The sequence below is a fragment of the Alosa sapidissima genome, chromosome 13, assembly GCF_018492685.1.
Source record: "Alosa sapidissima isolate fAloSap1 chromosome 13, fAloSap1.pri, whole genome shotgun sequence".
Classification (NCBI taxonomy): domain Eukaryota; kingdom Metazoa; phylum Chordata; class Actinopteri; order Clupeiformes; family Clupeidae; genus Alosa; species Alosa sapidissima.
In genome coordinates, this window is record NC_055969.1 from 12,646,693 (window position 1) to 12,670,565 (window position 23,873).

The window sequence follows — 23,873 nt, forward strand, 5'->3', positions numbered from 1 at the left end:
GTAAGAAGTCTGTTGTCTCTTTTGCAAGTGTACTTTTGTGCATGTCCCCAGAAGAAGTGATTGTACCATAATTTGTCAAACAAATGAAGGGGTGTGTCTTTGGGAGACAATACACCTGGTGAACGCTGCCCATTCAAATAACTGGAGCAGAAGCTCCCTGTATTCTACGGTGAATTAAAAAGGGTTTTAAGTGGAACTGGAAACAGGTAGTGCACATGTGCAATGAAGTATTGTAGTTTTTTGATCCTCTTTAACTTGTACTGCTTTTAACAGCAATCTCCAGTTACGCAGTGTCTTCAAAAATCTGTGCCTGGTAAAAACTGACACACACAAACACAGCAACGTGACTACACTTCCACTTTCATTGTGAGAATGAATAAGTTACAACAGTCATGACATCCCATTTTGCCAAGCATCGGGAAACATTTGCTGAAAACAAAAAAGATTCAAAATGTCAATTTTGCCATCACAGAAGTCAAATGATCATATCAAAACCACAAGATTTTTCACAGGAGAAATGAACACTTTCTTGCAGGCAGCGACATGTTCTAAAGAGGCAAAAAAACTGTCCAGTCATCCACACAGGTCAGTGGTGACGAACAGAATCATGGTATGCCAGCTGTCACCTAAATGATTGGCCATGTGTTCATAAAATGTTCCCTGAGTTTTGCCAGAAAGGATTAGACACAGGCTTCTTTAAAGTGTAAGTATTTCTTTTATCTATACCTGGCAAGAATACCATAGGGAAACATTCTAAAGTGGAATTTTCGTACACAACTCCAGATTACAAGTGAGAACAGTGATTCGAGTTTAATGACTTTATAAACAATTATATAAAACAATATCTTTTAAAAATCCATGCATTTTTCAGTGTAAATTCAATTTGAAATATAGAGAAAATCTATATACATCAGTGTGTACTGTAACAGCATTTGACTTGCTTGGGCCGTTTGCCAGAAATACACTTGGGCTGCATAGATTTGACATTATTGCCTACAATTATGTATAAAAAGGAAGGAAAACAAAAAAGGAAGGAAAAAGGAAAGTCCATAAAAATGTTCTAGTTTATTTGAGATCATATAAGTGCCTCTATCTACGATAGACCCCTTACACTTTATCACATGATGCTTTAAAACGTGAGGTTTGCCATCTGCTTACTGACATATATTCACAACTCAGAATTATCCAAAGACTAGACTTTAAAAAAAAAAAAAAAAAAAGAAAGAACCCCCAGAGGCATACACAAATGGAATAGACCCCCCCCACCCCCGCCAGTTCCCGAGTTACATTCTAAATAGAATATTTATCATTAACTGTCATAACAAGAACTTGATCATTAATTCTTACAGTTGACAAAAAGCCTGAGTTGATGGGGAAAAAGTAGAGTCAAAACAACAACAAACTGAAAAAAGCCTGAGAGAAAAAAGCCCATTTGATTTTACTTTTATACAATAATTTACAGTAGTACAATTTGTGTGAAAAGGGACATTTCTCAGATGTGCACTAAAAAATCCAGGTTATTTTACATTTGAAACAGAAATTAAATATTTCAAGCATGATGCAATAAGGAAAAAAAAAAAAAAAAAAAAAAAAAAAAAACGAAGAAGAATCATCGGCAAGGTGGTCACAGGAAACACTGTAAACGAGGTACTTTGGAAGGTGAACCCAAGTCCTTCAGACTGCTTTCGAAAAAAGACCATTCAAATCCACACTTAGCATGATAACAGGACGATACTTTGCGCTACTTTTTCAACTGTGTCTGAACACTTCTTAAATAAGCCACGAACCACATTGACTTAGTGATGAGCCAATGCCAGGATCCAGTGTTGGTTGATGGGACGTGGGTAGCACTCAGGTCATTTTCTGTCTTTTTTAAAAAAGGAGAAAAAAAAAGAAAAAGTTCATTTATAAAAATAATAATTAAAAAAGGGAAAAATTATGCCGCAGCCTTTGCGAAACAGTGCAGCATTGCTTTTAAATACAAAAATATGTCTGTGCCCCCCCCCCCCCCCCCCCCCACGCATCCAAAACCCCGTCACTCCTCGGACTTAATACCGAGACACCCGTCAGATACAAAGAGATAGAGATAGAAAGAGATGGAGAGAGAGATAGAGAGAAGGCGTCCACACTGACCCCCATAAAGACGCAGTGTGTGCATGATACAGCGTTTGGACAGTCCCATAAGGCATTTCCTGTGTTTCAGTTGTGTCTATGGCTGAGTGAGTCTGCAGAGTTTGTTCGTTCGTTCGCTCGTTCGATCAATCGTTCATTTAGGTTTTTTTTTAAACCCTCTCACAGGTGGCATTCGTTATGTCTTGCGGCTGCTCCAGATCTGCTCGGGCGTGCTTTTGTGGTCGGACGAGTACTCGAACGGCGAACGGTGGCCCATGGGCGAGCGCGACTCATACGGGGAGCGCTGGTCGCGGGGCGACCGGGGCCCGCTGCCTGATGCCCTGTGGTCTGACTGCCAGTCCGAGTGGTAGCGGTAGTCGCGGGACGACTTGTGATGGCTGCTGTAGTCCGAGCCTGAGTGGCGGTCGGACCGGTGGTCTGAATGTCGGTGGTCGGAGTGCCGGTCCTTGGAGCTGCTCTCTGCCCGATGATCTCGGCTCGAGCGGTGGTCGTCTAACTTCCTGTGCTTGCTGTCGCTGTAGTATCTGAGAGAGATGAATGCGAATGGTTCAGATGCCAGCAGCTACTCTGTGCTAATTTATAATGGCTGATACTTGCACTCCTGTCAGAGCAGACCACACTGGGCAGTAAACATATATGCAATATGCAAATGACTCAGCTTGAGTGAAACCGACTATTAAAGAAGTTGTGGCAGACCATGTACTATACATTGCGTTATAATAAGAGAAGTGTTAAAAGATTGGAAAAAAGGAAACCCACTTATAACCACGAAACACACCGAGTCAGTGAAATACATGGTGTAATATTTCATTTTCACTTCCTTTTTAAGGTCTAGCAGACTATTAGCATGAAGCAGTGGCACATGCCCCTTCAGATTTAAACAAGAGGTCTAATAGTGCCATAAAGCCACACAGACAATTCAGTAGTGTACCTGCTGTCTTGACGCTCTGATCGGTACTGGTCTCGATCTCGATCTCTGTCCCGGTCCCGGTCCCGGAGGTCTTTGCCGTTGCTGAAGGAGGAGTAGGGCCTCTTGCGGGTGTCGCTGCCCTTCCTGTACGACTCGCTGCCGTGCCGCGGCTCCTTGCTCTGCTCGCTGCCGCTGTGGTAGCGCGTTGACGACGAGTGGTGACGGTCTGAACTGTAGCTGTCCCTGCTGCTGTCGTCCTGGTGCGAGTTGTCCTTTAACCTTTCAATGTCTGATAGAGACAATGCAATGAGTTTTTATTTTTAGTCAAATGTGAACAGAACATAGCATTAGGGATTTAATTACATGAATTAATTGAATAGATTTTATCACTTCGAATTACAACTAATGATTGACCATACAAAGGAGTGAGTGAAAATTTGTAAACGTTTCATAGTGAAAGAGCTTGGCTTGACCATAGAAACACACACAAGACAACATACCCGAGTGTTTAAAGCTTTGAGTATTTACAGTGCTAGTGTTCTGGTCCGCTGCCTACAACAAAAATAGACACAGTTGTTAACAGTGTAATGACTGCACACAAATAGAGTATAATTGTAGTATATCTTGGACTAATTGATTTTTTATGGCTTTATGGCCAACATTGCAAAACAGTATTAATACACACTTTAGTTTTGACGGCCAATAAATATATAAGAAAATGGAAACTGACCTGAGCATTCTCCTGTCTTTTCTTTATGGCATGCTTATATAATTTATGCAATTTTCTTGCATCAAATTCAGTGAACTTTGACACAAATATCCAGAGGTTTCTGTAATGAAAAGATCCACATTTAGCCAAGGATATTCCATAGGGACATTACCTGAGAATATGGGTTCAACATAATAATGTACATCATGTTCCTACTGCCATCAAGTTCAGCACAGATTTATTTATTTAAATCAGGGAAATAAATTAATATATATATATATATATATATATATATATATATATATATATATATATATATATATATATATATATATATATATATATATATATATATATTTATTTATTTATTTATTTTTTTAAATAAATTAGTTACAAATAGATACAATTTAATAATTATATACTTCACAACACAGCTAAATCACTATGGTAAAATGAATGCCTGACAGGATGACAGGATTTTCATATGCGAGTCAGCAACATACTTCCTCCACTGCTTGATCTGGTCTGGGTTGGTGTACTCCTTCAGACACTCGGTGATGTGGTCTCCGATCTTGATGAGGCACTGGCGGGTGTGTTCCAGTTGCTCGCGCTCCGACAAGCCCTTCTCCGGCCGGTCTAACTGCTTCAAGGCTGCCTTCACCGGCCGCATGCGCTCCTTACACTGTGGCAAATTCAGACACACTTACGTCAGTCAGGATAGACTAACCGGGAACGACAATATCTTCATAGCTCACCAGAGATAAGACAAGTTACTTTAAGGTAAAAGGCATTTCTCCTTACTAGCTGTTCACATTGAGTAGCAAAACATAATTGGCTGACAGATCAAATCATCTCAGGAATATCCAACAAACAAAAGGAAGTAAACCAGTCAGTCAAGACACTATATCCTTGTTTGGTTTCTGCCAAGATACTCGTTTTTGTTACGTCAGAGCATTCTCACTTGTCTCAAGGTTTTTTTTCCCTCCTTGGGAGCCTGAACATTCCCTCTTTTGATTTGATATCATGTCATTTGACTTTTTGCAGTGCCTGCAAAAAAATAAAACAATAACAATAACACACCACACTGAAGGTCTTCTGGTCCAGCTCCTCTGACTCCTCTGAGATGGGAACATTCTCTCCCCCTGAAGCGATGTGGACTGGCGTGTCGGCCTTCTTCCCTCCCTTCTCCCGAACCTCGGCTTTTATCTCCACCATCTGCCAATCAGTCACAGTGTCAGACACTTGACTTTGCCCACACCGAAAACTTGCTCAACCGTATGTCAGACATGCACATCAGCCACGGGCTTCTTGCACCTTCCAGACTAAATCATCGGTCAATCATGTCAGTGAGTATGCTGTAGAGATATCAGTGAAACAGTGAATTTCCTTCTGCAGTGTATCACTTCGACTGTCAATTCTGTGGTCAAGAGGCAAACAGATCCAAAACAAAAAACTAAATAATGAAAGATAATAAATAAATAAATAAATAAAAATCAGATTGCTGCTTAGCTAGCGGACTTAAATAAATGCATTGCCTTTTGAGAATATTCATGCATTCTAAGCATGTCCAGAATGAAACTACAGAAAACTGTGAGAACACCAGTGCGGTTCCCCTGGAGGTTGCCTACCTTCTCCACCGGTGGCTCCTCTACCCGAGTCACAGGCTCTGGGGGCTTGGCCTCCTTCTTCTCCTTGGGTTCCCTCTTCTCTTTGCCGTCGCGACCATCCTCTTTCTTCTCCTTCTTGATCTCCTTCTTCACCTCCCTGTCCTTCTCTTTCTCCTTCTCCTCAGGCTCTTTGGGGGTGAGGGGCTCAGGCTCAGAGTCCTCCTCTTCCTCTTCCTCTTGCTTGACGACCACAGGTTCCGCCCGCCCCCTTCTGGTGGGAGGTTTCACTGGGGCCACTTCCTGTAGGTGAGGAGAAATGAGGTCAGAGGATTCAAGTTCACCTACAGTCAGGCCATCAAAAACTAAGAGGACACCAAACTACTTTTTGACGCCGGACTGCGCTGAGAACAAAGTCGTGCACAACTCCAATGAGCTAGAAGACTCTTCTCATTAATACCTTATGGGGAACCTACTAAAATGCAAATTACATTTCCACTCCCACTAGTAAAAGAAATGTAGTGATAGTTAAACGCTATATCAGAACAGAGCGCTCATGTGGTGCATCTTTTCTATGGATTGAATGTGCGGCTCGAGTCCATCTCAAGTTTTGATCCCAACGTACCCTTTCTTCCTCCTTGTCCTCCTCCTCCTCTGAGCTCTTATCTGAAGGAGGCGCTGAGGACATGCTGTTTACCGCCTCGTCCACCTTTGCTGGCTTCACATTTTTGTTCTTCTTGCCCCTGGGTTTCCTCTTCCGAGAGTTGGCCTTTAAACACACAAGCAGGCCGTTTACAGGGAGATCATGTCTTTCGACAATCTGACACACCAGATATCAAGGCTTTCTTGGTCAGACACAGCTCAAACCAACTGAAGATGATGTACATAAACAAACAAACCGTCTGAAATGCTCAGACTGAGCGAGTTACAGGTGTAAATCCAGGAAGCACCCGTTTGCAGAGGCACCATTGTTTTCACCACATGTTCCTATTCTACTGCAGACTCAGCACAAGCGCACCCTTCCCAGGTCGACAGACCACAGTGGGCCCAGGTGTGTGCAGGTGCGGTCTACCTGAGGCTTACCGTGCCCGCTTGTCGCTGCGCCTCCTTCTTGGCCAGGTCTTTGCTCAGTAATTTGATGAGGTAGTCCGCTCTCGTCTGGAGCTGTTTGGCCTGGGGCTTCTTGTCGGGGTCGTCAGGCAACAACTGCTCGGGGGCAAAAACACAAGCGTCAAGTCTAGCTCCATTCCAGTTTATTTTTACACACAGGGAGGGTACATACAATCTCTCTCTCTCTCGCTGTGGAATCTCTGCCTTGTCAGTGTCTGTGGTCGTTACAAGGCCTAGCGGTTAGTATGAATGGGGTGGAGTTTATTTGACCAGCACAAAAATTGCTTTGGTTGTGTGGGAATGATAGCTATGGGATGCCTTAAGTGATGAGCTTGCCAAGCACCATTAGGCAAACAGAGAACAGCTTTGTGTAGAAACATTCAAGTGCTAACAGTGCTTCATGCCTGGGGCTAGCGATGTTGTGGTCCATGGTTTACCTTATGAGTCAGGTTGAGGTCTGGGTCCATTTTGATCATCTCCCAGCTCCCATAGCCATACTCATAAATGCCTATGAGCAAACTGGCATCATCTTCTTTGCCCCATTCAATGTCAAAGTGAGCTGCCTTTGAATGGCAAGGTAATTTATACCTGAAGCAAAATAACAGAAAAGGCTTGTAACATGCAAATACTGATATTTTCAAATACCAGACACTTATGCTCTACATAAGCCTACATCATGAGCTTACAACATGCGCACTGTTTTCCAACCCCACAATACTGCCTCTATCTATACTAAATTGGATTGGATCCACTGCAGAATTTAACCATCTGTCAAAAGTAACTGAGGAAGAGGAGCTAAGGGGCGTCCGCACCTTTTCCTCTCCTCGGGGTCTGCGGGGATGGCCTTGTGGAGGGGAGCCAGCTCCTCTTCGTGGGAGATGACCAGCTTGGCGTTCACCTGGACCCCGGAGATTCGGAATGTGGGCCCCTTCACTTTACCCCGTCTGCCTCCTGCGGCCAAACACACAAGCGACAACACTCGTTGGAAAGGAGAAGTTGGTTTGTGTAAATTCTAAAGGAGAGTGACTTCTCAGTTTTAAAAGTACACTATAGCATAAAGCAAGAACAAAAAAGGAGTACAGCTATTGACAACTACTTGTGCATCTTTCTAATAATACCCAGTTTGGCTAGTGTGTCGAGTTAAACTCTGTTAGGACAGACCTTGCATTGTATGAGTAAAAGCAATTGCACAAGCAGAAAAGTGAAGTAAAAAAAAAAAAAAAAAAAACATAAATCACAATCATTGTTGAGATCTACCACACAGACAGTCTGAGAGAATGAGGCTGTGCTGCAAATTCTGTTAACTCAAGCAGAAGTGTTGAGCACGTTCCTACTTTAACATACTTGAGATTGTGTATCCATTTAACCCTGACACTCAAGTATCCTTCACATTCAAATCTGTAACAATAGCAAGGTGCTTGAAAACAGGCTCTAGCAGCCAAATAGGCAAAGTGAGCTAGCCTTGCAAATGTTTAAATAACCACGGTAAGAAGTCATCCTGAGCAGAGCTATTCTTATTTGATGTGAGATGCCAAACGAAGGTATACATGAAACATACCCTTGGCTAGTCCATACTAAATAAATCAATGATCCAACCTAATATCATATTAACTGAAACAGCAAGCTAATATTGAAGCAGGACAGATGATCACAGCCTCTTCACCACACCTGTTTTACATCTTCATTAACACTGTGAGCGCTGGTAGCTGTTAAAGACTGTTGGTAGATGTGAGAGATGTGTGAGGTGTGTACTGTTGTGTAATGTGCGAGTGATCCGCTACCGGAGGTCTTCTCTGGACCACAGGGGTTCTCCCTCAGCGTCCTCACGCAGCCGTTGTGCACCGTCTCCGCCAGTCGTCTCAGGTCGTGCTCCGACTTGTCCACCAGCTCTGCGTCTCGCGCAATTGCATCTAACCTGGTATCCATCAGAAGGGTGAGTGATTTTGCAATGACTTGATTTTTATAGTGCTTTTAAAAAGATTTAAAAGTTAAAAGGTAGTCAAAGTTGACTGGATTTAGATGAAAGGAACTAGGTAAAAATAAAGAGAGAGGAGAGCAGTTACCTTTCCAGAGGGCCGCCAAATTTTTTGTAGCTCTTGATGAATCTGCAGGAGGAAAGCATATATTTAAAAACATTGTGAGGCCTCTCAAACTGGACTTATGCAACTGGAGGCTATGCTGGTATCATAGTATAGCCTCCACAGTATCATAATTTTTACCTTCGAATTTCAGCGTCTGTGAAGCCTTTGATGTTCTCTCGTGGGATGGTCCGAGGCCTGCCGCGTTTCTTGGGCCTCTTGCGGTCGGACACGGAGTCGCTGTCTGAGCCCGAGTACCTCCGATTCCGGCTGCGTCTGCCTTCGTTCCCGTTAAAGCTTATCTGAAAAGCCAAATGTAAATGTAAATAATAACAACAAACAAATAAACAACCACCGACTGCAACACTGGCACGTCACTCAAAAGCTCAAAGTGGAGATGTTATGTGTGGTGGAATACAAGGATCACAATGTGCTGAGAGCGTGCCTTGCTAAAGGTCAACTGTTTTTAGAAAAATGGCTCCAGGGCAGCCAAGGCACTATTTGGAGACATTAAACAAGCATGGGGGTCTAAAAGGGCGACGAAAACAGGTCTGACAAGACACTTCAGCTGGGTAATACCTCAAGATTAAGGAGCAAATATTATTCAGAATATATCAACATAACAAAATATCTATGAGGGTATTATTGCCTCATTCAGTGCATATTCACAGAAGCTAGGCCTTCTCTTCTCAGTCCCTGCAGTTTATGCCTACAGAACCAAATCAATCATAGGACAGGATGACCTCATCATAATGCAAGAAGAACTACATAGCACTATTGCCAAGGGAACCATTACAAGGCTTTCTCCACATAAAAGGCTTGGCAGTTCAGAAAGTTTCGCGTACACAAGACTGATCAGCAAGTAATTGGCAGAGGCACTCCAACCTGTATGGAATGCAAGAAGTATTTGACGCAGCATTAAAAGCTATTCACAGTATCTGTGTTGTCATTTCATTATATTCCCAGAACTGGCAAAAAACAAGTCTTGTCAACTCACAGATGCAATGTTTCTACTTGCTATTCAACCTAAGCCAAAATGACTATAGTGTGCAGATACGTTGCATGGCTATGTGAATATGGTATGTTCTATTGTTATAAAAAACACAGATGCACATTGTACATTTTAACATCAAACACTACAACACCAGTGAAGTACCTCCCTGACATAAATGACAGATCAAGTACCTTGCTTGTGTCACATAACATTCCAGGTGAGCTTTGGAAAATTCTGTGAATGCAGCAGCAGTAACCACATGGAATGTTCTAGAAGAGCACTCACCTGCTTGGCACAGTTCCTCATGCGCGGCAGCAGGTAGATCTCCTCCAGTTCCTTCTGGCGCTCCTCCTCCTCCAGGCGCCGCCGCTGCTCCTCGGGGATGATGTCGTCCCAGTTCCTGTGGCCCCGCTCCGGGTCCATGTCCATCTCCTCCTCCTCCATCATGGAGAAGTTTGCCACCTGCAGGACACAGTTGGAACATGCACGTGAGTCCAGAGTGAGTGGGTGGGTGGCACTTTATTCGGGCAGCCCGTCATAAACCATCAACAAGCCACCTGTTGAGGGACTGCTGACAATGAGCAGTACAAAAAGCCATTGTAGTTAGGGCTAAGTAAAGGGTTTGTTGACACATCAGAGTTGTTCTGCAGGTTGTTGAGAATTATGTGAACATAATGAGAACATGTGAAATAGTTGTTTATGGTCCCCTATGGCAGTGGTTCTTAAACGTTCTCAGTCATTCCCCACTTTGGAGGTGAGGAATTCACAAACCCCATTTACAGACCCCATCAACCAGGCAAAATGGTAACTTAAAATACCATTTTGGCTCCATGTTATATTTCCGGGCTCGTTCCGCTCAAAATGTTGTTTTAATCCATATGTCGGTCTGTTTATGACTCCTATGTTTGTGTGTGATTATTTTGTTTTGAATCTATGATCTTCCTTGTCAAAAAAGAAAGGCATTGTTAACGATGGGCTCAAAAAAATAAATAATTCCGCCACTTCATTGCGCCCCACCTGCCATGTCTCTGTTCCCCACTAGTGGGGGCCGCCCCACACTTTGAGAACCACTGCCTTATGGACAGTCAACAAACTGTAGCTGTAGCAAATTTTAGCCTTTTTCCTCCATTTGATTTATGTCAGTTTTCAATTTCTCCAACAATGACTCTGATGCATGCATCATTTCCTTTCCTGGTTTTGCTGGTGAGTAATTTTTTTCTTAAATGGAAAAAGGGTCTTTAGATGACAATCTGGCAACCAGACTGATCGTGTTCGTCATGTAAATGCAATGACCAGCTTTGTAGTTAGGAAATGCCAAATGCTGAAAAGGCCTTTGTGAAAGAATCAGATGACATTCTACTGTTTTGTGGGCTGTGGTGACATCGCCTAACCATTTGGTTTACACACAATTACACAACATTAGAGACCAAACCATGGCAACAGTGATGAGCTGATATTATTGCAATGCAATGCTACAGAGTCAGAGAATAAAGTTGATCCTTTCACATATACAGCAGTAAATAAAGAGGGCATCTAAAATCAAGTAAGGAGGCACAAAAAGGTTTTCAGGTTTTCAAAAGGTCTTAGAAATGTAATCAGAACCATGTGTCAGAGCCCATGTGCAGAACAGAGAAACAAGAAGAGAGAAAATACCTTGAACTGAGACAGGAGCTCTTCTCCTATACTTGACTGGCCAGGGTCATTCTCCCTGGTCTCTGCTCTCTTCAGGATCTCCTCAATATCCATATCCTGCCACACACACACACACAAACAATGATGTTGGGGACTAAAGCACACTACATCACTGGATATTCGTATTGGACAAATATTGACTATAAGGGGGTCAGTAAAAATATGCAATTCTGAAGCCAGAAAGAGATCACATAGTGGCAACTGTTCACACACCAACTTGATTGAGGCCTCTTGGTCAAACAAGAGTCTCCTGAGAAGGTTCACTAATCTGAACTGCTTTTGGCGGTAAATTATTCAATAGCCTCAATTTAGAATTCAACCACGATTACATATAAAGTGCACAACTCTGGCCAGGTTGATTTCCTGTGGGTGGACTAACCTGTGGTTCCTGCTCCTCCCCCTCGGGCTCCTTGAAGAGCTCCTCTGCACCAAACTTGAGGATGGCTGACAGCTCCTCCTTGTTGAACGGGGTGGAACTGCAGGCGAGAGAGAAAAATTTAAACTGAGCGGCAGAGGAGATCCAATTGCATTCTTGGGATGTTTCATTTGTGGAGTGCGGTGGCGAGGGTTCAGAGGCAAATACCTCTGACCTCGATAGCACGAGACACTCAATTTCAAACCATTAACCGTGCGACTGTGAAAAAGGCACAAGGATCAGGACCGAAAGAAAGGAAATGCAATCAGTGTAAATTTGCAATTTCCCAGCCAACCAAGGCAAACCAAAAAAAAAAAGCTGTGCATATATATTCACTCTTGCACATTCCACCTCAAGGCATACTTGAGAGCCAGTAAGGAAAGGACTGGCAGCATGTTCACAATTTTTACATACCCATAAAACACCTAATTAACTCCAGATGTGGGCCTTGTTCTTGAAGAACTGGCTTTTTCCTTTACACCCTACAGTTTCTCGCCCCCTGTTCTTCCCCTTGTCTAGTGTGGTGTCTCGGCCGTGCGAGCCCACAAAGGGATAGATACTCATTCTCCTGTCTGGGAGTAAATATAGGCCTGTGGTTTATCAGTGATAACCTCAAATCAAATGTTTTGACTCTCTGACAGTGCCAGATGGTTGCTGTTTGCTTTGCAAATCTCAGATTGTGGTGGCGCTGGAAGGTCAATGCTGTGACCAATGACCTCAATGTATCAAGTGAAAGCAAGAAAAATCATTTTTAAAGGAATCGAAAGGAGGAGAAACAACAACAACAACATGCCTACAACAACATACCCTACTACAAAGACCTGGAGTCCTACCTGGAGGGAGCAGCACCCGTATGTAGAACAGTCTTGCCGGTGGTGTCCATTCTTTGGATGACCAGGTGGTCCAACACCATCTTTTTCTTGGCCCGCTCGATGATCTCTTCCTCTACTGACCCTTTGGTCACCAGTCGGTAGATGTTCACCTAGACGCAGCCGAGAAAGGTGATGGAGTGAAGATAACAGATGATTCATAGTTATGCTAAAGTAATGCTAAAGAGTTGCAAACACTCTTTTGCTCTGACACACTATTGCTGGTCAACTACAGGTCTCTAAGAGGGAGGAAATACAATAATGTACTTAAAAAAATTGTGTTGAGCAGAGATGAGAACTAGGTGAGGGTACCTGTCTCTTTTGACCAATCCTGTGAGCTCTGGCCTGAGCCTGCAAGTCATTCTGGGGGTTCCAGTCCGAGTCGAAGATGACCACTGTGTCTGCAGATGCCAGGTTGATACCCAGACCCCCAGCCCGCGTGGACAGCAAGAAACAGAAATCCTGTGATGAGAAGAAATAGATAGATTACAGAGCCGAAAGGAATCAACCAGTTGATCTTTCAGTCCAAGTGAACATTCATACCAACACCATTCTTGAGATATTTGCGTTCACAAGAATGGGGCTTTCATGGTGACAGTGACCTTGAACTTTGACCTCTAAAAATGAACCAGTTCATCTTTAAGTCTAATTGAACTTTTGTACCAGATTTGAAGCATGTGACTTGAGGCGTTCTTGAGATATTGCGTTCACGAGATCGGGGATGGACAGATGGCCACGGCCATCACTGACGCAGAGGCATAAAAAAAAACTAGACAAATATGCATACAATAAATAAGAAACGGATTTGGTTACCTCAGAGCCCTCTGCGTTGAAATGATCCAGTGCCTGCCTTCTCATCTCGCCTTTGATGGAGCCATCTAACCGCTGCAGAGAGAACACATGATTACCTATGAGGAACACACTACAAGGGCCTGGGTATGGATCTCATGGTGGGGGTAGGCGCTGGCACCCATTTCTATTATTAAGAGAGCACACAACCAAAGAAACACACAACCAACTGGGCACAGTGCGACACAAACCTGGAAAAGGAACTGCCGGCTCTTCAGGTACTCGGCCAGGATGTCCAGCATCCGGACCATCTGAGAGAAGATGAGCACACGGTGGCCTCGCTCCTTCAGCCGAACCAGCAGCTTGTCCAGCAACACCAGCTTCCCACTGCTACGGATCAAGTGCTGCACACACAAACACAGAGGAGGGAAATAAGTTCCACACTTTTTACATTACAACATTACGTAAAGTTAATGAATTGTGAACGTAAATGAATGAATAAACGAATGCGTTGAAAGATAATGAAGGTTTTCACATTAGAATCAGATCAGAAAATGGTATGTTCTCCATGCCTTAGGCACACACAGGGAACATGTCAGTCAGTAAGGGAAGCTTGATGCTCTCTCTCTCTCTCTCTCTATATATATATATATATATATATATATATATATATATATATATATATCGCATTAAAGGCGGCATAAAAGCCCAATATATATATATTGGGCTTTTATGCCGCCTTTAATGCAACAAGATGGTGGAGAATGACAGGAAGTGAGTGGGAGAGAGTCTCGGGGTGGGATCCGGGAAGGACCATGGGGCGGGAATCGAAACCGGGTCACTGGCGTATGGTGCAGGTGCCCCAGCCAGTTGCGCCACGGCCGGGGCCAAGGCTTTAAGCTCTAAGCTTGAGGACGAAGAACTGCTGGGTTACCTGCAGCGCCTCTTGTCTGTTGTAGAACTCGTTGTCCTCTGGCGGCTTGATGAGGTAGCAGTGGTTACAGCACTTCTTAAGCTCCATCATGATGTTGAGAAAGCCTGACGTGCTGCCCTTTGTGCCTTTGCTAAGAGCTTTGTAGTTTCTGGTTAAAATCCACCTATGGAGGCCAAAGCAAGCAATTAGGCCCTCATCTAAACCCATGTGGTGATGCTCGCCTCCCTTAACTTTAACAAAGCAATATATCCATTACAGAGCTATTCAAGAATTATAATGTCTTTTGATATAACCAAACTAGTTATTCCAAGACCTATGATGCCTTTTAATTTAATAAAAACTAATTTTTTTCTTAATTTTTCAAAGCTACCAGTCTACACGACAGATGGGGACAGACTAGGGCCGAAACAGGGCAGAGCTCTCGTTGTCCGCTGTTCTTACTTGTAGTACTGCTTCTGAATGGCGCTCATCTCCACCCGGAGGATCTGCTCCACCTTGGCGGGCAGCGACTTCTCCACATCCTTCTTGACGCGGCGCAGCAGGAAGGGCTCCAGCTCCTTGTGGAGGCTGGCGTAGCCGGAGTCGCGGCCCATCCCGTGCTCGTCCTCGAACAGCTCCCACGAGTGAAACCTGACACCGCGGGGGGACATCGAGCAAAGCCACAACCACGCTTTAAAAGGTTATCCAGTGATAAGACGCGAAACCTTACCAGTCCCACCAATCTCAGCAAGAACAATGGAGCAAGGTTATATGTGGTGTGGCGTTTCAGACAAGAACACCATATAGTAGGCAATCCACTGAGGGGTGTGCTAAAAGAGTTACATTTAAATTTAACCAAATGAGAAAAATGGCACATTCCATCACATCTTACACCATCTATCGTTCATATAATTCCAATATAAAAACATCAGTAGGGCTGTCAAACAATGCGTTTTTTTACCGATTAACAGCTGAATTTCAAAAAAGTTAATCACGATTAATTCTTTTAATATATACACGATAAAATTCTATTACTTTGCATTTAAAAAATAATAATTAAGTCCATATTAACAATGTAAATCAAGTATTATCAGTCTATCTTGGGAATCAAATGAATGCAAAGAAAGTTACTTTATGAACATTTGTATTTTACTTTAAGATGTATTTGATTATTTCAAATCAAACTTAAAAAGATGTGCAGTGGGCCTGAGGCAACACAATCAGAAATATAGCTGATATAAACTGAAATAAATGCTACAGCATTAGTGCATGCACAAAATGTACACACATTATAAAGGGCATAACGAACAAAAAATACTCCATATATACTGTACATCCTATCGTTGAGTTCATTTGGAAAAAAAGGAACTTTTCATAATTGAGAAATATGCAAGTGCATGCAAAAATCACTGCTTGCAAGTGCATGTGCAAAATGTAGTCTAGGCCTACAGCACATTTCAGTTACACTTAAACTTGAAGTGCTTCAGTGATATTTTAATTCCATTCAATTCAATTTGAGGACAAGAAATGGCGCATCAAAGGATCAAAATAGTAGCAGCCAAAGAGAATCACTAATAACAGAACAAGTGATGGTGTAAAATTAAAAATATTCGGCGGCACGTGATTAGTGCGATTAAAAGGAAAGAACGTGTTATGCTTGGTCCTTAATCGCATCGCAACTAACGCATTCACGTTGACAGCCCTAATAACAAGACATCATCGAATGACGTGTGTATAGGTGGTGGGCCTACTTTTCTGGCATGATGAAGTGCAGTAGCGACCAGAGCTCTTTGAGGGAGTTCTGCAGTGGCGTCCCTGTGATAAGGAGCCTGTGGTTGGAGCGGAATTCGATCATCGTCTTGTAGAGGAGCGAGTCGTCGTTCTTCAGCCGGTGGGCCTCATCCACGCCGATGAAGGCCCAGCTCACGTTCCCCAGGAATGACTGATGCAAAACAAGAAAGAACCGTTCAAAAGTGTCTGAGAATTCACTTGGAGGTGGCCAACTGCCAGGTCATTTTTCACTCATATACATCTCTTCACGTGAGAAACTCTCAGTAGAAGAGTGCAGTAATGACTAATACGTACCTTATCTTTCAAGAGAATCTCATAAGTGGTGAGCAATATGTTGAGCTTCAGTCGCTTGTTCTGAACATGCATCCACTCATGCGTTCTGATCTGAAAATAAGAAAAATAAAGCATGGTGTTAATATTGTTCCAGCTCCTCAAAGTAAACACTGCACAAATGTTCACAGTAGATCAGCAGCACATCTGGCATAATTGCAATGTTTGGTTCCCTGGCTCAAATATTTTCCCTTATCGATTGATTTTCAAGGTGCCACTAGAGGTGAACATTTTTTTATTTGGGACATGGAAGTTTGCCCAGAGGCTGCATCAACAATCTGGACTTCCAGGTTAGCGCAGCTCCTGAACAGGAGGACCAGCTAATGAGGGAGAATGAATTCAAATCATCTGGCCACATTCATGCAGGAAACAAACAGAGCCTCTCTTCACTTCCTCAACCTGAATGTTGCCACTGAGGAGTCAAATGTCTCATTTAGATAATAATAAAAAAAAAAAAAATAAATAAAAAAAAAAAACACAGGTGCTACTGGGTACAACAACGCTCACTTTTTTGGTGTCTCGTTTCCTTTCTAGTTTTGTGTCCAACTGCTGTTGATCTTGCACCTCTTCCTTATCTAAACCTGAATATTGCCCTTAGTGACCCTCTGAGGATTTAGAGGTCAGAAATTCAACCACAAAAAAACAAAGTGCTATTGTGTGCAACAGCCTACCATGTTCCTGCTGTTGATGTCGCCCAGGTAGACGACCACATTCATCTGTGGGGCCCAGAGCTGGATCTCGCGCTGCCAGGAGGTGAGGGTAGACAGGGGCACCACCAGCAGGAAGGGCCCGTACAGCTGGTGCTCATGGAACATGTAGTTGAGGAAGGAGATGGTCTGGATGGTTTTCCCCAGCCCCATCTCGTCTGCCAGGATACAGCTGTTCCCTCTGCGGATAGGGATAAGCAATGTTACAGAACTAACTACAGTACATTGCACTCATTACTGTAATGTTATACATACTACATTACAGTACATTGCACTCATTACTGTAATGTTATACATACTACATTACAGTACATTAACTGTTCTGAAAATGGTGCAATTACAGCCAGGGCACAATTCCAAAAATGGGCATTATATATTATTTCACTGTGTTTCACTTTTTATAGTAATTATATTCAACCCTGCATTTTCACAGCAAATTCGATGTGCGAATCTTGTGACACACCGACTGTACAGGATGCTGATTCATCATAGAGGCTGACTGGTGTGAGCAAACCACAGCACTTCCATTAGCATCAACACCAGACTGACAAAATATTGTTTCGTGTTCTGTTAAGAAGGTTCACGACTGACTTAAATTACCATGGCGGCAAATTCAGTTCAATTCAATCTCAACATACTTGCACCAGGAATGAGCCATCCAGTTTAAGCCGTCCAGCTGGTAGTCTCGCAGCTCTAGGCCCTCTGTGATATAGCTGGGCTGCTTCTTCATGGGCATAAACCTCGGCCTCTGCTTCAAAACCTAGAAACAGGATAAACTGCATCACCACTTGTGCACATCTCTGTCAGAAATGAACAAGGTTTATTCCCTTCCCTTCCCTGTATTATGCTCAATAGTAGCATGTTTATTATCAGTAGTGAGACTAAAAAAAAAAGACAGTAAAAATTGCTTGGATGCTGATACCTTGCAGTCTCTGTAAGGAATGGTCTTGCTGTGGTTGCGGCACATGTAATCATCAATGCACTTCTGGAATTTTCTGCCGATGAGGGCGCCATCTTCCCAGCTGCACTCGGAGTAAGGAAGCCCCTGCCACTTACACAGGTAGTCAGGATAACCTGCCGCCGACTTCTGATTTGAGTGGCCTGTTAGTCCCAATGCATAAGATCTCATTACACTGCACGTGTATGGCTTAAAAAAATGTGACTTCTGACTATTGAATTTGTGTATTTCAGAACATATTTCTGTAAGCCTCACCAATAATTCTCTCCACAAGCTGGTACTGAGAGTGCAAGTCATCCATAAGCTCCTGCTGACAGTTAAAGTACTCAACATCCTCTGGTGATGCTGCTTTTAGCCTGAAGTGAGAAAATGCATTTCATTCAAACAATGACAGCAAATAAAGTCGCCAGATCACCACATGTTTAGCATTTAACAAGGCATGCAATCCAGGAGCGCTCCAGGATGCACATATTCAAATTAACAGGAAATGCAGGTGACAGCCAGTTCAGAAGCTTTGACAAAACGCTACTGTACACCTACACCTAACTGAAGCCAACCCACACGCAGCGCTACATCAAGAGAAATAAAAACATGGGGCTCACCACTTCCTCTCCTCTGACTTCTTCTTCTTGAAGTTGTCCAGTTTCTTCATGCCCTTGACGTTCTGCAGCTTGAGTGTGTCCTCGGTCTCCCAGGTGTTGTGAATGTGGGACCAGCCCTTCCACTTGATCAGGTACTGGACGTCTCCAGCCTCCTTGTGGGGGTTGAAGGTCCCGTTGGGGTCTCCGTCCGCCTCAACCGCATACACTGTAGTGGTGGCTCCCGTGGCTGCAAAAAAACAAACAAAGCTATGGTAAGAGGAGATCACAAATACAAGTGAGTGTGTGTGCATTTATGTGTGCAAATTGATCACGAAGTGCCAGAAATTCATTAAAAAAAAAGAGGCACCTATATATATATATATATATATATATATATATATATATATATATATATATAAAAAACAAACAGTAGCCCATAATTACACCAACAAGGAAGAGTCCCTTCACCCCACCCTTCTAATTGCTCACCTCCTTTCCTGCCAACTCTCGTGTCCATCACTCGCTCCAGCGTCTCAAACTCGTCCTCCTCAGGCTGCGGCACGTCCTCGCCGGTCACCTCCACCAGGTCGTCCGAGTCGGTCTTGAGCTCGTCATCCTCCTTGTAGCTCACATTGACCGTGGCCTGCCGGCGTGGGCCGGCCAGCGCCTTCTTGTCAAAGTCATCCTCGTCCGAGGAAGAGCCCGTCGGCGGCTTCTTCCTCTGTGCTTTACTCTTTTTGCCATTCCTGGCATTGGCCCTGGGTAGACAAAAGATTTTGAGTGCAAAAAAATAGGCATGTGTTCTATCCCCCCCCCCCCCCCCCCTTCTCATTAATGGCCTATTCTGGCACTCCAGACAGAGAGGAAATTCAATCAGCGGTCAATCACAGAGGGGCATTTCACTTGTCATGCAGCCTGTGGAAATATAATGAGGGACAGGCTCGGCGCTTCACGAGCTATTCTGTCAGAGGAGGGAGATTAGCACATGTGCTGGAGATTCAAGTCGTCAATTCAATCATAATAACAATAGATTCGCTACTCAGCGTAAGGAGCTAAGAGCTCAGGAACTCACTTGGTGGGTGGCTTGCGGCTCTTGACTTTGTGACTAGGTTCATAGTCTGATGCGGAAGCGTCGCTGTTTTCTTCCTGCTCCTCGCCAGAGGAATCAGAACCAGAGTTGCTGCCAGAATCAGACCCTGACCCGGAATCTGAATCCGAGCCTGAACCAGACCTGCAACCCCAAAACATACGTAAATAGGCAATTACAACATACAACAACCTCATCCTCGTGCCTATCTGGACTGAACTGTAGACCTCATCATCACGCAGCATCTGTCTCAACTGCCCTGTTTGACTCATCTGAAGATAAAGCAAAGAGGCAGCACACTATAATGAACATTCACCAGAAGTTCCACAACAATGACTTTCTTCTTCTTTTTTACAGCAACAGGAAGTGACTCCTGGTTGACTCGCTTGTAGCTTCAAGGTGGCTGGTTGTGCATCTCAGTGGCAGTGAACTCACCCTTTGCTTTTCTCTCTCGACGAATCATCATCAGAGTCGTCACTGCTGGAAGAGTCCTAAAAGAACAGAAGCAGTTTTAAAACACTCTGAAAGATGCGTGTGTCAACTTGGTCTGGCTAGCACTTAGATAGCACTCCAGCACAGGTAAAACTTCTGACAAGTGAATCAGCTAACCCATTCAATAATAAGTTTAAAAATAAGAAGTGCATCTTCAGAGACTAGGGAATGTTACCTCATCCGAGCTGTTTGAAGAGCTTTGCTGTTGCTGTTGATGCTGCTGCTGCTGTTGTTGCTGCTGCTGCTGCTGAAGCTGCTGTTTCCTGAGCATGGCTGACCTTTGCACTGCTAGGATACTGGGGTTTGACTTCCAAAACTGTGACAAAGCAAAAGAAATAAGTTTATCAAATACCTCAAATGTGATTCTATGTCATAAAAACTACAATTCGGTCACAAATCAACATGCAGCAATAAGAGAAGTTAACACAGTGGTGTTTTACCTCTGCCCCATCAATCTTTGCCGGTTCAGCTTTCTTGGACTTCTCTGAGTCCGAATCGGACTGGCTGCCGGAGTCGGAGCCACTTCCTGAGTCGCTGCTCCCTGATTGGCTGCTGCTGGAGCTACTGCTGCTGGAGCTGGAGCCTGACCCAGAACCCGATCCGGATCCAGACTCATCATCAGAGTTACTGCAACACACAGCCAGGGCAAATAAGTGGACAATGCAATATCATGACAATACAAGCACAACAACAACAACAACAACAACACATTTGGCAGGGGAATGTTTGACTGCAAACCAAATCAACCAACCACTGGAGGACAAGTTGTCAACACAAGATGAAAAATGTAATGTCATACACAGAAATGTGCAGGTCCACTCTAACAATATGGCACAGTGGAAAGAAATCAGCAAGCTATAAGAGCACAAGAATGACCCCAGCAGTCTGACTATGCATCTCTGGAGGTGATCGGCTAAACCCTCCATGATGTGAGTATTAAGTTAATGGAATGACTGGCACAGCAGGGGGACTGGGAGGCTTGTATCAATCACAGTCTGCAGCATCCTTCAACATAGCACTCAGACAGCAGTGATTTTTGTTACAGGAAATCTTGAAAACAATTATATAACTTTAAAGATGCCAAGTGTATTACAAAATACAAAATGCTGAACTATCAATATTCACTCCAAGTTGTGTCTTTTGGTCTCAAATTACACAAGACACTCATATTTTTATTGTGAATCAAGTGTTTACTTTTTCGGGCTCCAATGCCCACACTGAGTTTGGCTAAAGAGCAGGTCATCCACCTCATCCACAATGAAATGCTTGCACAAAGATTTAGGTACTACCTTGACTCTCCACTGCTGTTGCTCACACTTTCGTCTTCACTGCGTCCGTCCATATTGGAGTCTCCAAAGACGGCCTCAGAAATGTGGTCTCGCCCAGTACACCAATTACTGGGTAGTTTACCTGCAAGAAAAATAGCCATGAGCTTCAATGTGTCTTATCTACAGGTGCCCTAAAGACTTTCATAACACCTTCAGTGCAGCAAAACAGATGAAAATCTAAAGAACACTTGCATTTTGTTTTGTCAATAAGGACCAGGTAAACTGTTTACCTTTGGGGTAGTGTTGACATGTGTATTAAACCCTGCGCTGAAAATCTGTAGCCCTACATCCCTTCAAGATTACACATAACAGTGTCACTGTAAAAGAGGTACACATACAGTATAGTGCCTCTAAAAATCATCAAATCAAGTCAATCAAATATTTTCTCAATTACAAGTAGCAGTGGAAAAACTTTATGTTTTATACATTTTTGTCAGCACAATAAAGCAATCAATTATAATGTCACATCAGCTAATTAGTACTGCTAGCTAGGTCTAGTTAAACTGTACTGGTTACATTAAGGTGTACTGTAATAATACCGTTTTTACCTAAATGACAGCGGCGACAGCTTTGCCCGAGTTTCCAGAAATACGTTATTAAATGATAGGATTTGAACCTAAATTACTACCTTGGAGTTCATTTTACAATAACAGATGTGCAGATCTGTAGAATACTCAAAATAACATGTTGTTTTAAAACCCAATGAATTGCCCTCACGGCATGACCCGTTTGATAAAATAAACAGTGACAAACAAACACGCGATTTCATCATTTCCACGCACAATTACTAAAAATATTAGGAAATGTTACCGCGGACTGTAACTTTCTTTCCAGGATGTGTTAAAAACAACTAGCAACTCAATCAGTCCGCAGTCATATGTGTTTCAGTAAAATAAAAACCAAGCAACATCGCGTTAGACCGCAAAGGCCTCTTGCACCAGGCCTGAGAAGCAAGAGGGCTCTAGCGGACTCTCCTGGACAATGCCCCCAAGACGAGAACGTGAGTAGGAGGCAATAGAGCACCGACTCTGAGGACGTTCTTTAATCGCAAACCATTCGCAGTTAGCAATAAAATAACGATAGGCGAGCTGCGCACACCTTAAAAAAGACTATATGATCGCCAAACTTTGTCAACTGTTAAGCAAGAGGAATATTTCCAATAGACCCAAAGAGGCGTATTTCGCGCTATATTTCAAATGTAAGTTAGCTTGTAACGCAAGCTAACGTAACCATCCAGCAAATGATTGAAATTGTGTCTTTACTTTCTGAGCGAAAAGTTGCTAAGTAGCTAACTATCCAGCTAGCTAGGGAATGCTAGGTAGCCAACATCACAGCTCATGAGAGGCATGCTTGCTAGCCAACTTCAACTAACAAGCTATTCTCCACTCTTCCCAGTGTTTTGCAAAATAGAATAAATAGCCTCATATAAGGAAGAGGAAAAGGTTATTTCTTGCAATGCCGGTGTAATGTCAAGTTTAATTGATCATAAGAGCACATCTTCACGCGGTCATATGATTTAGCAGGCTATTGGCTAATATTTAGCTAGTTAGCGAGATCAAGCAAACCAGGTCACGGCGTGAAATGAAGGACTGTTAGCAGGCTAACATACGATAGCATTGGACAACGCCAGTAAGAATTCACTACTGTGGCTATTTAGCTATAGCTGGCTAACTTGATATCAAAGTGAAAGTTAACAAACCAACTGTGGACAGGTTGGCTGATGTTACTATTTATCATAACACTGAAGTCCACCTAATATGTACTAAACTTATCGAGATCCCAATATCAACACATCAGGTTTGCTGAATCCCGCAATGCACTACGAGCCACCAATGCTAGTAAACGTTAGCTAACGTTACCACCAGGCGAATAGTTGTTTTCATCCGTCGTTACTTCTCAAAATGTAACCAAAAAGCTTCTGCTCTGTAATAGTTACATTATAACCGGGAGAAGATCTTTAGAGCTAATGATAAACACTAAACAGAGACACAGCAATGCTAATCCAATGCATAACGCATCACACTTCAGCCTTGTTTTGCTTTTGATAGTAACGTTACCTCACTCAAGCGAGGGTCCACTCCGTCTCCGCGTCCGACGCCGAGGTCCTTTTTTCTATTTTCTTGAGCTAGCAGCTAACGGTTGCTAGCTCGCTAGCTTGCTCCCAGGGAGAGCAACCCAGCGGTCCTTCACAATATCAAACCAAGCTCCCTTGGTTTCTTCTTTCAAACGAGGAACTTTGTCTTCCTTTAAAACTTCCAAGTGGTAACTGGTAGTATATCGCTGAACAGTACTAACTGTTAAAGATTGCAGGCATTTTAGCTATGGGTCCTTCGACAGCCGGCCTCCGCCATGACGCCGTCGAGCTCATACACTCAAACGATGT

At 43.3% G+C, this 23,873-nt stretch overlaps 1 protein-coding gene across 4 annotated transcripts; it reads right to left on the minus strand.

Annotated features, from left to right (window-relative positions):
- Positions 1-340: 340 nt before the first annotated feature.
- On the minus strand, positions 341-23,873 carry chd1 (chromodomain helicase DNA binding protein 1). Of its 4 annotated transcripts, none has more exons than XM_042058572.1 (37): positions 23,548-23,873; positions 21,452-21,572; positions 20,603-20,789; positions 20,338-20,478; positions 20,106-20,161; positions 19,656-19,814; positions 19,073-19,341; positions 18,605-18,830; positions 18,258-18,358; positions 17,967-18,145; positions 17,683-17,804; positions 17,009-17,225; positions 16,302-16,391; positions 15,968-16,158; positions 14,679-14,867; positions 14,238-14,400; positions 13,555-13,707; positions 13,328-13,399; positions 12,827-12,976; positions 12,479-12,627; positions 11,610-11,706; positions 11,192-11,287; positions 9,824-10,000; positions 8,686-8,846; positions 8,530-8,571; positions 8,248-8,381; positions 7,279-7,417; positions 6,904-7,054; positions 6,440-6,562; positions 5,982-6,125; positions 5,381-5,659; positions 4,833-4,967; positions 4,256-4,434; positions 3,774-3,873; positions 3,544-3,595; positions 3,065-3,332; positions 341-1,867 (listed from the first exon to the last, which is right to left on the minus strand). In XM_042058572.1, exons 2-37 carry the CDS (start codon positions 21,502-21,504, stop codon positions 1,852-1,854), a joined length of 5,160 nt encoding a protein of 1,719 aa, XP_041914506.1. In that variant the 5' UTR covers positions 21,505-21,572; positions 23,548-23,873; the 3' UTR covers positions 341-1,851. The 4 variants fall into 4 exon arrangements, with proteins under 4 accessions (XP_041914506.1, XP_041914503.1, XP_041914505.1 ...); XM_042058569.1 differs by having other exon boundaries at positions 341-2,657; positions 23,548-23,872; XM_042058571.1 differs by lacking the exon at positions 23,548-23,873 and adding an exon at positions 22,039-23,502 and having other exon boundaries at positions 341-2,657.